This window comes from Trichoplusia ni, chromosome 11 (assembly GCF_003590095.1).
Source record: "Trichoplusia ni isolate ovarian cell line Hi5 chromosome 11, tn1, whole genome shotgun sequence".
NCBI classification, from domain to species: Eukaryota; Metazoa; Arthropoda; class Insecta; order Lepidoptera; family Noctuidae; genus Trichoplusia; species Trichoplusia ni.
Genome location: NC_039488.1, coordinates 13,214,431 through 13,233,220, shown reverse-complemented (window position 1 = coordinate 13,233,220; position 18,790 = coordinate 13,214,431). Strand labels below are relative to the sequence as shown.

The 18,790-nt window shown below is 35.8% G+C and overlaps 2 protein-coding genes across 2 annotated transcripts; both read left to right on the top strand.

The window, feature by feature from the left end:
• The first annotated feature begins 13,784 nt into the window (after nucleotides 1-13,784).
• Nucleotides 13,785-16,236, top strand: LOC113498971. The gene is made up of 3 exons (XM_026879247.1): nucleotides 13,785-14,046; nucleotides 15,000-15,216; nucleotides 16,098-16,236. Exons 1-3 carry the CDS (start codon nucleotides 13,896-13,898, stop codon nucleotides 16,210-16,212), a joined length of 483 nt encoding a protein of 160 aa, XP_026735048.1. The 5' UTR covers nucleotides 13,785-13,895; the 3' UTR covers nucleotides 16,213-16,236.
• On the top strand, nucleotides 16,222-18,595 carry LOC113498819 (odorant receptor Or1-like). Its single transcript, XM_026878960.1, has 5 exons — nucleotides 16,222-16,226; nucleotides 16,546-16,744; nucleotides 17,704-17,880; nucleotides 18,349-18,459; nucleotides 18,587-18,595. Exons 1-5 carry the CDS (start codon nucleotides 16,222-16,224, stop codon nucleotides 18,593-18,595), a joined length of 501 nt encoding a protein of 166 aa, XP_026734761.1.
• Nucleotides 18,596-18,790: the final 195 nt, after the last annotated feature.

Below are 18,790 nucleotides of genomic sequence, written 5' to 3'. Positions count from 1 at the left end.
ATGACCCTTGTTGTGAAAGCCCCGGCCCGCGGTCGCTCCAAGAACTCATTATTGACAGCGAAATAGGAGATTACGCTCGGTAAACATTTGGTGCTGATGTTAACTGACTTTGGTATGTAGGAGTACCAGCCATACAGCCACGCAGCCACGCCCTCGCCTCGGTCGTGGCCGCAGCAAGAATATCCCATAGTCATTCCTGATACAATGTCCCTTGCTCCAAGTTCAATATTTATGACAATGTCGGAAGACACATTCATACACAGTAATTAAAAGAAGCGAAAGTGACTTCACTACATCACACATCCTGAAGACCAGCAATATACAGCATCCTTTTTCTAGAACCCAAGGCACTATTTAATGAATAGAAACCAGAAGCACTCACGCTTAATTTATTATATTAGCCGCCATTCTTTCTGACCGTAGGAAGGCTTCAATCCAATCTGCCTATTTTCATTACCGTATTAGTAGCAAATAAATCAGCGCGGACGAGTGCGCCCCTCAATCAAGCGGTGGATAATTGTCTCAACTAATTAAGAGCACCCTTATTGCTCGTCAATGTAATCCTACGTGTAAAACGTAGATTATTAACGTCAGACTGCGTAATGGATACGTAAACGGTTTGATTTGTGATGTTACTTCCGCAATGGAAGAGTGAAGTTATTTTATGTTGGTAAGATAGATGTGTGTGTTTCTTGGTTGACGTTTTTGTCTGATGATATCAGTGTGGGTTAGCTTCAAAAATGACGATCCAAAAATTAGGTTCTGTAGGACTGTAAAACAAAACAAAATTTAGACTAAAAGACTGACCGATATTTTCATAATCTGCAGCTTATCATAAAATATCTAAAGCATTTGGAGACGGAACGATAAGGGCGACTGACCAGATTTTGGAAACTCGGAAAATGGGCAAAAGAGTCTAATTCCAAGATAACAAGAACTTTGCGTGAACATCTTCATAATACGGATTCCATGATTTACGAGTAAAACAGATGCAAAAGGGTCTGTACTTAAAAATAAAATGCAGAACACACAAAAGCCTGTATAACGGTTTCTTTACGAGGTATTCTAAGTTTATCGTCGATAAAACGGTCGTGTCCGCCATCATTCATTGCGAACAGCTTAAAAAGCTAAACATTAATGTCTTCATGTGTAATTTGGGTTCTCATGTAGATGTCCTAACCTTTTATTACCTATTCCGATGATTTTGAGAATGCTAATAATATATTTTATTGTCCTCTGTCGCTCTTAACAGGGATTAAGATATATTTAACTGCCAATAAAATTATTTATTACCTTTATTTATATTATTAAGTAGAAGTTATAGAAGTAACTGAAGTTCCAATGTTTTTTGTCAAAACCGGTTCAGCAATTTAAGCATAAAGTCCGTTCGTCTGCAACTGGGCGGTACTTCATGAACCTTGGTAGCCAGATAATTTGTATTTCCTCAAATGATGTATTTCTGTTGCCGATGTAACAAAAATAAGCAAGGTTAAGTAACCATTGCTGCGGTCATAAATTTGATCTGTTTTTTTTTCCTATAGGCTATTCTTGACCACTTGACCACTTTCTTAAAGTTTAAAATACAACACATACAAACAAACAACATCAAGTTCCCAGCCTCTTTCAGAACAAGATGTCTTCAATTTCTATCCCTTATGTAAATTGAAATAAGGAAATACAAATTTGAAAAGGAATATTGATTTCTATTGTTTAATTAATTAAAGACGTTTCCCGTTGATTTAGATTACGATATTTAAATCGAGTTTTGTTTGTATTCGGTTACTTTGATTGCAATCTTTTTTGAGTGATGTCAAATTTGTTTTGTGTGATTGTGATTCTAATGTTAGTCCAAGTCTCTTTGGTCGAAGATCTGTTCGTTTAGTCTAAAATGTTGTCGAATGTTATATTATCTGTGCCTGTTATGTATGCTAGTTATTCGACATCAAGCCTTAAAGAAGTAAGAGACGTTTTATTTGCTGATTTAACTGTGTTAATTAACAGTAATGAAGATGGAAAGATTTTCTATAGCAATAAACGCATTAGTTCTTGTGTGTTATTGAAATGAGTACGTAATTTTTGTGTCGGTCTTGATTAAAAGACGTTAATTTTTTTGGCATTACACATAGTCTTTAACTTGTACCAACTCCGTGTCCGAGCTCGTGAGGTCGGAGGGAACCGCCAGTCTGTGTAATGGTGGAATCCAGAGAATATATATAGAAAAAAATATGATAAAACTTGGTAAATCCGTAGCTTAATCGTTTAATTATTTCCTATAAAACACTTAGTACTCAATCTTTTTCGTTAAGTTTATATTTCGTAGCGGTCTACAAGGTTGTTTCTACGCGCTCGTAGCTTGCGGCGTAGCATTACGTACGTCTCAACTATGTACGGCACGGGGCCGCGGTATGCGGCATGCCGGGCAGGGATGTGCTTTGTACACGGCCCTAATCAACTCAGTTATGTTACTAACTAGTTTTTACGTTCATTGCCAAGGCGTAGCCTTGAAATAGGGTCTACGAGTTTACTACGTGCGTAGTAACTTGTGTAACTGTAATACTATGCCTACGTACGTATGAAAATTAAAGCAGTGGCTCTTTTATTTTTCCAACGTTTTTATACACTCACTTTCTTGTTTGTATGTTTGTTTGTTTGTCGTTCTAGTTGGAATTTTCTAGCTCAATTTTATGGCTCTTCCCGATAAACTAGCAGGCTGAAACTTTAAAAACGACCTATTTTTAAATTGAATGGAGCATTTAAAAACGTGGACCTTTAGATTTTAAAAAATCTAATATTTCCAAACTATCTATATCAATAGTGATGAATATAAACGAGGTATCTACGTAATCTTCTGTGTTAACTATACGATCAAACTAGTATGAACAAGGTTAGCAACAGTTTTCAAGTTAAGATGAGTCTTGTGTCGGTGGTCACCTCTCCATCTTCACTTAAACCGAGGTTTAATATCCCGTGGCCTTGGTATTTTGTATACTGTGTTATACATTACTTGTTATTAGGTTATCAAAGAAAAAAAACCGCTGATAATTATGGGAAGTATTTCTGTTATAATTGCTGTTCGTCTTTTGTTTTGTTTAATTGTTGATATTTAATTATTCTTTTGCATTTTAGTTTTAGAATAGAATTAATGGAGAGAGAAGAGCTCGTGGCTAAGCTATAACCGCATAAGAGATTCGATCACAGGTTAAGCTATGCTTGACGCGGCTGGTCCGTGGATGGGTGACCATCTTTGTCATAACGAGTTCCTCGGTGTTTCGGAAGGCACGTTAAATTGTAGGTCCCGGCTGTTATTCCTACATCTTTGACAGTCGTTACAGGTAGTCAGAAGCTGATAAAATCTGACAGTCAGTCTAACCAAGGGGTATCGTGTTGCCCAGGTAACTGGGTTGAGGAGGTCAGATAGGCAGTCGCTCCTTGTAAAACACTGGTACTTAGCTGAAACCGGTTGGACTGGTAGCCGACCCCAACATAGTTGGGAAAAGGCTAGGCCGATGAATAGAATTAATGGAGTAGAGAACATTCTTTATTGTACACCATAGAATGACATTAGTGAAATCAGTTACATACAATGTAATGGTACAATGGCGGTTTTATCGCTATTAGCAATATCTTCCAGACAACCTTAGTTTGTAGTATTAAGAGTACTTATAAAGCAAATGAATGGTAAGTCTTATTAATTCCTTATTAAGGTTTAATATTCTTTGTCATTTTTGCTCAAACCTAATTTCCATGTTCCTTTTACCCTCGCATGTTGTGACCGTTCGTGTTTTACGATTGATTCGTATCTACAGACATGTGTATAAGGAATTTTAATTAAATACTAGAAAGTTTCCTCTACAAACATTTCTTGGCACTAAATAATAAAAAGTTGGAAATTATTGTCGGTCTAAATAGAAAATGAGTATTTGTTTTTACGGCTGTAGTGGTCTAGCACCCCGTATCACTATCCATAAGATGTTTTTTTTTCAAGGAACACATATTAACTTCAACTGAAGCACAACATAGTTTTTGAAGTACGTAAGAGAAGTAAGCACGCTTTAAAAGTTTGTCATTATTCAATAAATCAATAAATGCGGACATCATCACATACATTGTTCTGAACCCAAAGTAAGTCGCTAAAAAACTTGTGTTATGGAATTCAGATACAACGAAGGTACCACAAACACCCAGACCTGAAACAATGTAGAAATGTGAATTTTTACATAGACCCGACCGGGGATCGAACCCGGGACCTCAGAGCTAGCGACAACTTGAAACCGGTGCCTACGCCACTCGACCACGGTCAAATATTCCATGTCATGTGTAAGTCATAGTTAAATAGCTAAATCTAACCTATCTTAATCGAACATGATTGCAATAGAAAATGTATTCATCGACCTTTTAGATCATGTTAAAGATTCCATAACAACATTTCATACACATTCCCATTGATTTCGCGAACACCCGAGACGCTTCGAAAACGGATAATCCCATTCCAAATCAACGAACACATGACTAAACATTTATACTGATAAGGGAGAACGCATATATGTTATGGTTCCGCTCATAATTTAGGTAAGTATTTATTTTGTAAGATTTGTAAGATATTTATAATGTTTTATATTTATATTAAAACTATTTTAGATATATTTAAAATGATAGTCTGTGAAAATGTAAAGTTTACACACTTTCTAAACGTGGATTGAATTCAAAATTAAACCACTATGAAATTACTAGCTGTTGCTCGCGACTCACAAAGTTGTCGAACACTACTCGACTTCAACGAATTGATTTAATAATTGAAATTTCGTTACCAATGCTCTAAAAAGATGACGCGACTGGCCGAAAGTACAATCAATCTTAATACTTTAAGAAACATCCAAAAGTTTAAAAGTTCCAACACTTCATCTACCCACACAACAACATCGACAGCCTATTTGAAGGTGACTTCCTTAAAACGTGAACAATCGTCCGACTAGTACAAGTGAAGGGCAATGATTCGCAAACAGAGGGCGCGGCCTTGTGTCCCGTTAAGTCAAATTAAGCCAAAATAACTTGGCCCTAACAAAAGAACAAAGTGAATACCTACAAAGTAACAAAGAGCCGCCGGTATTCCGACATTCCCACTTTTGAACAAATACTTTTATATACAGTTCTCTTTGGTTTTTACGCTTATTTTTTGTCACACGAATTACTGTTGGATATTGTCGGTTTGATGGAAAACAACGAATGTTTGACAGATTGTTCTCTTTGCTGCGTAATCTACGAGCGAGAAACGATAAACGTTCTGTGTAAGATGCGAATCGCAGATTGAATTCAACTGAACTATCGAACAAAAATCAGTCTGAATTTTTATTCGAATTGTAACACAAGAGTTGTGATCCTGATTATTTTTTCGAAGTGGTTTTAATCTTCAAATCGTTGTAACAGAATTCCCGAGTTAACTACAAACACGGTTAACCTATTCATCTGGACATTTTTTCGGCGTATTGATAACTTGGTTCATGCTAACTGAGATAAGAATACTTTCTTACTATACACTAAGACTTTGTTTCAAAGAGAGTAATCTTAAAAGCTGAGACATTTAACAGAAATCTTTAGCGCCGATCTTTTTATACTTTTATTCACTTTCTTTTTAACATTTCGTCTTTTCATCTAATGCGACGTTTTGACTGCCAAACTTTTACTTTATTATGTAAAGTAAGTGGTTTTACGCAATTCAATCACAGTTGAATTGCGTAAATTCAATATTTAAGCATTTACATAACACACCAATTATAGTCTATTTATGCCGCCTCCGTGTTTAGGGCTATGCCAGGTAAATCAACGTTTGGGGTATTTCTTTCAGTCTTATTTTATTTTATTAGCCGGCAGCAGATACGTCATGCTCCCTAAGTCGTCACTGCCTGCGGTGGCGTCTTGGGTCGGGTCATCTTCTTCCCTCTAATATGGCGAGGGAGGTGATGGCTGACCCTTGCGTCATACTCGTGAACGGGTGCTGCTTGCGGTGGCTGGTCGGTCTGCTGACCTTGGCCTTAGTACTTAAAGTTTAATTTCGTATAGGTTTATATACAGCGACCTCAAACTTTTGTTTGTTTGGCATGGCACCTGCACACTTATTTTTGTTATTGTTCTGTACAATTATAATATTTTTTGTAAACGGAATGACAGCGTGCTGCTGGGGAGTTTGTTGCGCCGTTTCTTCTCTCACAGCAAAAGCACTTAGGAAGCGGTGAAGGGTGGGCGAAACTCGGTGCTGTCCAATGTAAATGACCTTCAAAAAGTGCTACTTAGTAGCCTAATTTGAATAAATGAATTTTGATTTTGATTTTGTCATCTTGAAACTTAACAGCTTTTCAACCCACTGTGTGCCACCGGGTTCGATACCCGCGTAGGGCAAGGGTTTGTGTGATCCACAAATCCTTGTTATCAGACTGGGTATATGTGTATGTTTCGACGCCACGGTTAAAGTCCATAGTGCGAAATTCGTTTTTTTTAAGAGTCCGATAAAGCTGTCAAATCGCGCTTTCGCTACGAGTAAATCGACCGCACCAAAATAATATACTATCTCTAGTTAAACTTATAAACTAGTTTCAGTATGTTCTCGTTGCCTTGAGAGAAATCTTAACACTATACAGTGCCGAAAAATCCTTTTCCGAGAACTACTTAACATCCAAAAGTTTAGAACAATATGTGACCTTTACCACCTACAATTACGCAGAACTACTAATTTCAAGACAAGTAAACTTAGATAAAAAGTATTAAAACAACCTACTAAAAGTTAACTACACAAATAGGTTTTAAAATGAGGTTAAGATCAACAGATAAACTGTTTTATTTGAAGTTTTCAAAGGAATTCTATTGATTTTATTGTGTTAAGTATTCTTTTTAGTCAATGAGTCTGCTATGTCAGCTTATTAAGTGATTTAGGATTTTTACAGGTTTGATCCCGACGGAGAGATGTACCAATGTGACGTTTTTCAAAGTCATATGTACTTTCTTACATATTCTAAAATACTTCAGACGAATTATGAAGGAAAATATCGTGAAGAAATCTAGATTTTAAATATTGGAATGTAAGTAGTGAACGGTGAAAGTAATGTGGGACGATATAGGCTGATAGATAATTTCTAGTTAATCCCTTTCAGCCGTTGCCGCATGGTTATCGCAGAGATGTTACGCTCGCAATGGTTTTGCTTTCTAGATCTATTACAATCACAGATTAGCTAGTTAAAAATAATAAATACTCAAGACTCTTCCACTAAGGAATTTCATCCTTATGTCGCGTAAGACACCCTAACTAAGAACCAGAATTTGCGGATTACAGAGATGCTTGTATTAAGCGAGGATCGAATTGGCGGCAACGCGCGGAGTATATCACTCAGCTATTTGTTCAGATAACAAATTCTTTCGCTAATTCTGCTTATGACCATATCAAATAGCGCGATAATAAAGATATTCAGTGTAAACGGCGGGAGGCGAGCTGTTTGCAGAGCGACTGTGTCAAGTTGAACCGCGCCCGCTCCAGCGCTGCCAACTTTTTTATTATTTTTAAATGCTTCCCGTTGTTAAGTGGATACTTTTACTTGGTATATAGCAATCGTGACATTGAAAGTCAGAATTTGAAATAAATATTTTTATATTTCTTCGAAAATCTGTAAATTAGTTGTTATTACGTAAATTGATAACGAGTTAGGCATTTGGCATTGTTGAATAATTTAATTCAAGTAGAAATCTAGTAGGTAATCTAATTTCATTTTTACTAGAAAAACCATTGGATATAATTGCATGAAGAAAATCTCAAGAAATTTCGTGTAGAAAAACATTTTATAGATGTAAGTTCCAACATAATATATGTTACATTTTACGAAGCCGTGAATTGCAAAGCAACGTGTAACTAAACTTTTTAGAGAAAAACTTAATTAAATACTTTGAGAACGTAGAGTAACTTAATTATGTTTTAAGCTATTTGAGTCCGATGGCTCAAAAGGTAATCCTTTCAGATTTTGCTCTCAAATATTGACTGTGAAGGCTACAGGTGAGCGAGTCAACAAGTTCTGTTCCTAGTAAAAATAGCCGTCGAAAAACACGAAAATTGACTTTGGAGGTAGTTTTCTTTTACTTTATATCGTGTCTTTTTATTTTAGTTGTAGCTTATATTTGTTGGTAATATTTGCGCAGTGTTCATTATCTAGTTGTATTTAGTTGCTCGAATTTTTATTCATCAGTTTTTGGTCTGTATAAATTAATTTGTTGAAAGCTTATTAAATGGCTCAAGGAATAAAGGCTGCATGGTTAATATTTCCCGCTTTCAGTAAGAGGTTAAAACCTGTATGTTTAATACTTTATGCTGATTCTTCCTTGTGTGTGGAGTCGAGGTCTGAAGGCGACTTTTTGAGAGTTTTCCTTTCACCTATGCATAGGAAACTTTGATCTTAACTGTATTGGAAGCGCGTTGAATAATGTAGTCGAATAGTGTTTCTTTCGGTGACGGAATGTAACTCCTTTTTTTGATATTGCTTCCATGGAAGTTTTAAGAATTGAGACGTAGTGTAGGTAAATCGAGCTTTTAAAACAGTTTTTTTTGATGATACGTTTTCTTTTATAAAAACTCTTGAAGTTCGCCATGGTTATTGAAGGGTTTTGAAACTTTTAAAATAAATAATAGGTTTAAAAAGTTTCTAAAACTTTAGAATATTCCAAAAATTAAAATCTCAGAAATAGAGGAGGTTGTATGTTCAGGCATGACTTACCTTACGGTTAAGTAGACGTCAGCGCTCTGGCGTGAGGACTCTCATGTCGAACTTGAGGAGAGTCTCCATGGCGTGTGTCTCGGGTGGCGGCTGCCGCGGCACTGGCGGCTGCAGCCCCAGCAGCCAGCACGCCGCGGTGGGCGGGACGACACGCCCCCAGCAACAAGTGCTCCAACAGACTCTACTCAATCTCATCACTATACTTTTAACATCATTGAGCCAAGTGTACAACTGTACGAGAACATTTTTCGAATAGTTTTTCTATCATTCTACTTCTTTTTTAACTCTAGCAGCAGTTTCAGTAGATCTTTCCAGCTTTTGTTAACTGTTGTCGAAGTAAACAGAAACAGGTGGTTTGTTTTGTTTCACTTGACTCTTGTAGCAGGTTTGTACTCGTCAAGATGTCCACGTTATTTCAAGTAGCAATTATTGTTGTTAGGTTACGTTGCGAAGTAAGTAGACTAGTAAGAAGACTTTTAATCAGCAGTCTTCTTACTCAACTATTTGACAATGGTAGATGGAATATTTTTAGAACAGGAGTTAGATATGATGTTTTAATGAGGTCAAAGGATTAAAAGAGAGAAGCAAGTTTGGAATTTCCAAAAATGATATTTTTTCTGACTCTTACACGCTGATCAAGACATGCCAGAAAACACTTTAAAATACATAACAAAGCTACATTTCATGTCATTTAGTAACCGATGCATTATATACTGTTTTTTGAAACCCTAGTTCACATAAATACTTAGACCTTTGTTTAGTCCTAGCTACCGCATTAGGTTATAATGCGTTAGGTTAGGTTAGGTTAGGTTTAGTGTGATTATTAAATAAATAAATAAATAAATAAATAAAGTAAAACCAGAAGCTATTCTACAAAGCTGCACTATCCTCCACTCATCCTAAGTTCACACAACAGATAAGTAAACAGCGCTCCGGCCCGCCCCGAGCCTGTGATCTTCTCAGATTTGACCAATCAAGCGATGCTATCGCGCCTTCAATTGATCGCCGGCTATTACGAACTAACGGATAACTTACATTTTTTCCATCTTTGCTGATTGCGGAATAAAAGGAACGTGTCAGACGCCTTAGGCAGATACTGAATATAATTGTTGTATTTGTTATTGAAGAGGTAAAAGGATTTGATCGCTAGGGAGATGAATTCTTACTATCGTAGTAGGGACTTATGTTAGAGGCTTTTTGAGCGAGAGAAACGAGTCTTCAATTGTTTTATTTTACTTAAAAGATTGTCAATTTAAAACAAATGAAAATCGTTGAAAATGTTCTGCAAATGGACCATCCTAAAATCAGATGAAGGCCGAATTGCTATTTTTATTTTACTACAATTTTTTGATTCAATTTAGCGAATAATTTTTTAGATGTTATCAGAAATAAAAAAAGTAATCAACGTATTTGTATCTTAACAGTACAGTACATACGATAGCCTATAGTCCTAGTATAGAACATGTTAGTAAACTCATTTTGATATAAAATCTAAAACATTAATTTATCTTGATATACAAGTTCGTGTTAATATCAATTATCTACTGTTGTATGGATAGCTGAGTGTAGTATTTGTCACCACGCTAAGCCTACAGTGTGCCACATATGGTAGGTTCGAACCTCACAAAAATGCTTTTCCTACCTGTGTGATCCTAACAAAAATATTTGCCTTCGTCGATTTTGCGCCATGCGTCTAAAATTTGAGCCACAATCATAATCTTTAGAATGATATACAAAAATAAAACACTGTAGATATAGGTAACATGATAAACCCAGAATTACGTAATTTACTTAGGTAATGATTAGAGATAATTTCAGATTTCAGAAACTACTGAGGAAACAGTTGCATCACTAACTATATCATAATACATGTATAATTTTACTAAATAAATAGAGTTGTCCTCCTCTCTCCTACTTTTGCTGTGCCCGATAGGGTCCATAATGAGCTGTGAACCTAGTTATAATTTACCACCTATGTAACATTATGGTATGCAATAAAGATTTGATTTGATTTAAATGATATTTTCCACCATTTGTATTGGGCTGAATTATTCGTTATGTATTAAAAATCAAAATTATTCAAAGTGTGTATGCCTAAAGTCATACTTTCAATTTCTCTCGTTTTTTACAATTGCTTTTCTTGTTTGTTTGTCGTTCCGGTTGGATTTTTGTAACTCAATTTTGAGGCACTTCCCGATAAGCTAGCAGGCTGGAATTTTCAGGGTATCTTTACAACCGATGACAATAAAATGTATACTATAAAACGGTTGGACCGATTTTGATAAAATTTGAATGGAAGTGTCATTAAAAACGTGGGTTTTTAGATTTTATCGTCTATTACCATTCCTTACCCAAAAAAAATGCATTCGAGCTTTATGTAATGTAGGTCCTCTTGAAAGCTGTCGAACTCAGTTTAAGGAAAATAAAATATTAACATTAACGGGGTTATATATACTGGAAATTTGTGTTTTTGTTAAAGCAAATCCAGAACATTTCTTTTCCGTACAAGAAAATCAACCTAATGTCTCAAAAAGAGATCCAACGCGTCTGTTGATGTCGTCATGTCATCATCATCGGCCTAGCCTTTTCCCAACTATGTTGGGGTCGGCTACCAGTCAAACCGGTTTCAGCTAAGTACCAGTGTTTTACAAGGAGCGACTGCCTATCTGACCTCCTCAACCCAGTTACCTGGGCAACACGATACCCCTTGGTAAGACTGGCCGTCAGACTTTTCAAGCTTCTGACCACCTGTAACGACTGTCAAAGACGTAGTAATAACAGCCGGGGCCCACAATTTAACGTGCCTTCCGAAACACGGAGGAACTCGTTATGACAAAGATGGTCACCCATCTACGGACCAACCGCGTCAAGCATAGCTTAACCTGTGATCGAATCACTTATGCGGTTATAGCTTAGCCACGAGCTCCTCGATGTCATGCTCATCGATGTGATGTCGTCATGTAGAACTGCATTATTCCACAAAAACTGTCTGATAACATGCATTAAGGTATTTAATAAGATTCCGAAAGATATACGGGAACTACCATTACTGCAAATGAAACGTAAAATAAAGCACTATTTATTAAACAATGTTTATTATGACCTTAAAGAGTTTTTCGACCACAGATTTTAGTACCTACAGCATTTATGATTATTAATTGCGTGATATTGCACCTAAGTATATTATTACGCTAAGACTGAATTAGCTCATTGTAATATAATTTACTTAACTTTCATTAATTTTATCTATTTTTTTATCTATATTTAAATAACACCATGTCTGGTGTTCATACTTTCGCATGCTGCGTAAGGCATAATGTGTGGAACTAAACTTTACTTAAATACTAACATCTGTCTGTACCCATATTTAAAGCGAAATAAATTATTTGATTTGATTTGATTTGATTAATTATTTGTAGAGACCTTTTAACATCTTAGTTGCTATTATTGTCGTTTAATGCGCCAAATTTGTGGAAGTAACATTGACTAGATAAAATTTAAAAAACACGGCCAAAGTAAGGTCGTATTTTTATCATCCCAGCAATAAGGATATCAAACGAAAGTCTTTAAAAAGCTCCTGGGATAATATGTGTCTTGTGACGTATATAACTGCATTATAAAATAAATAGTTTATATATTTAAATTCTGTTTGCTCGAAAAAGCAATGAAATTGTTAAATGAATATTTCCCCATAATATGTGATCGGTAAGGGCGCAGTCGTACCGTAAGTATTCGGTTACCTAAACCATATTCGAACCAACTCTCACTTCAATCTTGCTTTGTCCACAAGCCATTTTGTCATCGGTCCCTAAGTTCTAAGTATTTTTTTTCCCTGAAACAAATTCTTTATTGAATTATTTATTTATTTATTTATTTAATAATCACACTAATCTACCATTACAGGTTACTTAACCTAATGCGGTAGCTAGGACTTAACAAAGGTTTTTATTAAAGGGTATTTATGTGAACTAGGGTTTCAAAGATTGAATTATTATGCACATAGTTGCAGGTCTAGATTCCAGCGACAGATTTAAGTGGAGACTGATGTAACTATGCAGTAACTTCACATGAGGCTACGTACAACCTAGTAGATAAGCAGATAAGTGTCCAGCCCGCATCTGTCGCCGGCGGCCATTGTTATCCGATCATACGTCATCGCACGGAGTGACGTCATATGACCGTTGTGTTTCAAATGAACATTGTGTTACACATAAAGGATAGAGTTAATCAAAGAATTTATTATCTTAGGCTTACGGTCATTTTTATAATATTTTGACCTGTTTTTGGTAAATTAGTCGACATATATTTTGTTGTATGATAGGTATTATAATGGGCTTAAAAAATGACGGGTTTTCCTTGGAGCACTAGTAACGACAGATTTTTAGGTTTGAAAAGTAGAGAGCCTTAACAAGTGTACATACCCAAAGGGAACTTCAATTCTTATTGCCTGCTTAATCTTTACGTTACCTACTACATTTTATCCAAAAGCCAAAAAAGAGTTTTTACCTAAGACATTCCAGAGCTAATATAAAAGCCCTCTAAAACAATGAATAATGAAATACGAAGAATCATCATGACATAATTGTAGCAGTTTTAATTATGTGTTTCGTTATAATCGTTTATTGAAACGACAGGGTGACGGTAAACATAATAACATAATTATATTTGTCGTAACATCCACACCGAGCAAACTGACAATTATCGCCGCAGCTACAGGGGTTGTAAACAGTTCTTCAACATATTTTTTTTCAACCCTGTATCATGTTTTTTAAATGAACTAAAAATTTTTTTTTTAGCATCGTCTCTTTTACGTTACGTAGGTTTTAATGGTTGTATATCAGCATATTCAACTATCGTTTTCACAATTTAGTCAAATAAGCTAATCTACGTATGATAGAATAGTCTCTAACTATTAAACCGACATGGTTTAATAGTTAGACTAACAACTATTAAACTTCACTAATTCACTAACATTGATGTTACACAAAAGTAAAAAAAAACAACTTAGAATTCCCAAAGTTGCTTACCACTGGAATCTACAATTAAGAATTCAAGACTGATTGCGTTATTATTTTGATTTGTGCTCTAATATTCCACATTCGCGTTTCCAACCCCGGCACTAGCAGCCACTGGTACCTTCTGACCAAGATGGGGGTTTTCGTGAAGAATGCAACTCTCTCCGTGAGCATATCGCTGACGGTGCTGAAGCTGACCGGATTCTGGGCTCCGGAGACCCTCGGCCCAAAGCAGAGGACCCTCTATAAAGTATTTACTGCGGTTTCCTTTATGTTCGTTCTGGGTAGGTTTCCATTTGTCATAACTGGTTTTATGATAATAGGGATGACGACAGTTCTTTTTAATGCCTTTTTGTAGTTCATTAGCTACGTCGGGCGAGTTTGAAATGCGGACAAACAAGATTCTTTTTTTCCCGAGATGTCATCCAAATTTTCGTGTTTTTGAAAATTTTATTTTGACTACTTTTAGAACAATAGAATTAATAGCAGTATTATTCGGTTTTGTGGAAGTCGAACCCAGGATTCTGAAAGGCTGGTCAATGAAGTTCTTTGATTTAAAGAGCAAACTAAGATCAGTCTTTCTGAAACCAGGATTAAGATTGTGTATAAAACGGAATTAGAATTATTATGCTACAAAAGTATTTAGGTATAGCTGGCAGTGTCAGGCTCGACTTGTGTCGAGATGATTTAAGCGTGATTTAAGTTTTGATTTTGTGCTAATTATTGTAACGGAAGTGGACCCACTCATTGGTGGATGTAAGTAAAGCAGAATAAATTACGCTTTACAGCGCCAGAAAGTAAAAAGCTGTAGAAATGAGGCTGCTGTATTTGTGATGTCGACGCTAAATGCTTACGGCAGAAGCCTTTTTTAAATGCTTAAATAACGTAGTACGCTATCCTGAATTAAGGTTCCTGATGAGTGATAGCTGATGGAAAAAACTTATAGTACTTACAGGCCAATTTAACCTTGCTACTTTTAAACCACTCAGAACCGCCTGCTTTGCTTTTAAGAAATCGCCTTTTATCTACATATTTTCTCAAGCTCTGTATTTCGTAATCACCTTTTAATCTCACCGGATATAGATGAAAGAAATAATCAACCATTGCATCGTCGCATCACATTCTCGCCTTTCATTTTTTAATATAACCTCAAACTAAAAAGAGCACCATATTAAATGCTATTAAAGCTTTCTCAAACCTTCAACATTCGTTGTAATAATGACCAGTAATATTTCAGGTACCTACTTGATCATTCAAGTTGTGGATTTATTCCGCATTTGGGGCGACATAGCCCTTATGACGGGAACAGCTTTCTTGTTGTTCACAAATATGGCGCAGGCTGCGAAGATTGTGAACATCTTGGGCAGGAAGAAGAGGATACAGGCTATTGTTAAAGATGGAAATGATGTTCTGTCTGGTGTCCAGAGTAGAGAGGAAAGAGAAATCGTTAAAAGGTACTTTATTTTCCTACGTTTTTATACACTCAATTTTCTTGTTCTTTGTTTATCGTTCCGATTTCTGTAACTCAATTTTGAGGCACTTCGCGATAAGCTAGCAGGCTGAAATTTTCGAGATAGCTTCAAATCCGACGACAATGCAATTACCATTTATAAAAACGGCTAAACCGATTTTGATAAAATTTGAATGGAGCGACATTTAAAAACATAGGTCTTATTTATTTATTTTTATTTATTTATTTATTTATTAAACAGGTACATGATAAAAAACATTAAATCTGATGCAATGTCCAACAAAACTATCGACATAGTTTGTCTGTTGGATCTCGTTAAACATTTCTTATACATAGATATCTAGGTATGTAAATTAAGTATAGTATATAATATTAAGGTAATGTGTTAGTTAAATATTTTTTTAATTTTTTACTGAACTTATTTTTATCTTTTTCTTCTCTGATATCGCCTGGTAAATTGTTCAATGTATATGGAACTCGCTTTTTTAATGTTCGGTCTCCATATACATTGTTAACTTTTGGTACAGTATATTTACCAGACGACATCGCTCGGGTGTTATAATTATTTTTAACAGTTATTAATAATGAATTATGCTCCTGATCGCCATGGTCGTTTGTTGCTAATATAAATTTATGTTTTAATCTCGCCGGTAATACTTTACAAATTTTGAATAGTTTATAATAGTCGTCTTTACAATTATTTTTTTTAATTCTATTATTTATTCAAAGTAAAGTTATTTTAGTCCACAAGATTTCTTATAAACAAAGATCGGCATTTGGTCGCTGTTATAGGTACTAAATGTCTGAATGAATCTAAAATATAGGAATTTAGTTACATGTAATGAAGTAAACATTTTGTTCTAGTTGCAATCTTGAGATGATCGTTCTTCAGGCGCTGTACTTCTCTGTCACCTTTATCACCACCCTTGGCTGGGCTACTAGCGCAGAAAAACATCAACTGCCTTTACGAGCATGGTAAGATGACATAATGTGGTATTATGTAGACCTGGACAGAGATAGATGGAAGGAGAGTAGATAGGTCTTAATTAATGATTGAATGGGACGGAATAGGCAAAAAGATTAATAAGCTTTTAGTTCCAAATCACTCTTTTATAATCAACAAAGTAACTTTTAGTTTTTGATAATTATTACAAATAAACAAAAATGTTAATCACCAGACAAACCTAATATCCAGACCTGTGCTTGTAAGTCTTGATCAAGACTTGAGACATTAGAGAATTAGCTACATACTTAATTGATCTGGCTTCCAAAACCTGTTACAAATACAGGACAATCCGCTTCTCTATCCCAGGTACCCATACGACACCACAAAATCTCCCGCCTTTGAGTTGACGTACATCCACCAAGTAGTGGCACTGCTCATCGCTGCCTACCTGAACGTAGCCAAGGACACGCTGGTGGCGGCCCTCATCGCCCAGTGCCGGTGCCGGCTCCGACTCCTGGGACATGCCTTGAGGAGTTTGGAGGAGGGATTGGAAATTACGGAAAAGGTTGATTTTCGGCTATTTCTTAGCTTGCTCGGGCTTATTTATAAAGTCTTAGGCAATATAAAGTTATTCTTTATACGAATCCTACCTAAATACACAATAACGCCTTTTACATTGTTGTTCTCTCAAGATTGTCCTGCTTTTTATAACTAAATTCGATTGGGAATATACGCTGATGGCAATAATTTTTGCCTACTTTTGTAGGTTTTCTTATCAAAACCTGTAGCTCAATACATTATTACCTAGCTTTTCTAGTCTCAATAGACAACTTATCCTAAGAAATATTAACTAATTAAAGTAAAGTAGAAGAGTGGGTGTCTTTGTGCACGTGATTTGTATGTTTGTGAGCACCCCCACAGACACAAGGATTAAATTCCTAACTTCGGGAGTCGTTTTTTTTTTAAAGAACGGGCTATTATAAGTGGTTACACTTGGCAATATTTTGATACACGCTTATTGGCTATTTACTATACAAATACTACGGCAATCATGGTGGTCTTTAGAAAACTATCTTGTTGAGATCTTGTTTTGGTAAGTCGGGCAAAGAACATTCGTGGAACTATTCATAAAAGATTAAAACATAATCTGAAAGAATAAAATCGAAAGCAACTATGTCGTCAAAACAATCCGTGCGTTGTAAATAACATGTTTTAATGATGCTGAGAAAAAAAAACGTTGTAGCGCCATCTGTTTTCAAATAGTAGTGTTATTGTAGCATCAGATAGAGACACGTTTCCGATGTAACCGTCTGAAACCTCGTTAAATACATAGATGCCACTGGTTTACCATGTTTCAATGCAATGTTCCCACATTAGAATAATTAAAAGAAAAGAGAAATTTAATAATTACATTTGAAGTACCATCTTCATTTACACAATAGTTTCATCACCATCCTTACCAATATTTTTAATCTTCACGAGAAATAATTCCGCCACCCCAATTAACAATTATTGTACCCACAGCCCGTGCTCTCTCAAGATCAGGAGCACATAGTGCAGTCCCGTCTTGCCACATGCGTCACACACCATCAGCAGGCGCTGGCAGCCTCGCGGGAGCTGCAGCAGTGCTTCTCCGAGCCCACCTTCGCGCAGTTCATAGTCTCACTCATCATCATCTGTGCAACTGCTTTTCAGATGTCGGTAAGCGTATGACGTTTGATAGGAAGACCAAATTAAAAAATCCCCCATTAAAATTCGCCCAAAACAATGTTTAAATGGCTTTGCTGATGTGTATTTAAAATATCTAAAAACACTCGCTAATAATTCACCTTTTTTACAAAACAAACATCAACATAAATCCGTTTTGGAGCTATGATGCCACAGAATGACAGACACGTCAAACATATAACACCCCTGTTTTTGAGTCAGGCTAAAAAAGTGTATTTCAAGTTTAACGTTCTATTTCTTATACGTAGACTATATGATTGTGAAAATTAAATTAGCTTTTATTTTGTTTGTCTCTATAAAAGAAATTAAAATTGCAAATCATTCGTTTTCACCATCACAGGCTATTTTAGATAAAGGACTAAAGCTAAGATGGTCAATCATCAATAAACAATTGAATTTAATATTTATTGAATCTATTACCAAAATATTGTCTTTATGCAGACGATGCAATCGGAGAACATAGTACGCCTGATGTCGATGGGCACCTATCTGCTGAACATGATATTCCAAGTGTTTATCTACTGTTACCAAGGCAACCAACTGTCAGTCGAAGTAAGTATTGAATCTAGATTAGGTGATAGGGATCAATTTACACTGGCACAAGTATCATTGTGTCTTTACATGCGCGTTCTGTACAATGCGCATATGACAAAAGACCTGTTTGTATTCTCTTTAATAGATCACTTAAAGCAACAAGATCTAGGTTGATTTTTGCTGTTCAACAGATTAGTTAGTTAGGCCTGTTGGCTAGTACCCTGACTGCTATTCCAGAGGTTTGACTCCCAGAATGGAAAAAATCTGTGTGTAATCCCTACTAATATTATAAATGCGAAAGTAACTCTGCCTGTCTGTCTGTCTGTTAAGCTTTCACGTCTAAATCACT

Coding starts and splice junctions, on each gene's coding strand:
- LOC113498971 (XM_026879247.1), top strand. CDS start 13,896: ATGGGGGTTTTCGTGAAGAATGCAACTCTCTCCGTGAGCATATCGCTG. Junction 14,047..14,999: donor TTCCTTTATGTTCGTTCTGG/GTAGGTTTCCAT, acceptor GTAATATTTCAG/GTACCTACTTGATCATTCAA. Junction 15,217..16,097: donor GAAAGAGAAATCGTTAAAAG/GTACTTTATTTT, acceptor ATTTTGTTCTAG/TTGCAATCTTGAGATGATCG.
- LOC113498819 (XM_026878960.1), top strand. Junction 16,745..17,703: donor GATTGGAAATTACGGAAAAG/GTTGATTTTCGG, acceptor TTGTACCCACAG/CCCGTGCTCTCTCAAGATCA. Junction 17,881..18,348: donor CAACTGCTTTTCAGATGTCG/GTAAGCGTATGA, acceptor GTCTTTATGCAG/ACGATGCAATCGGAGAACAT.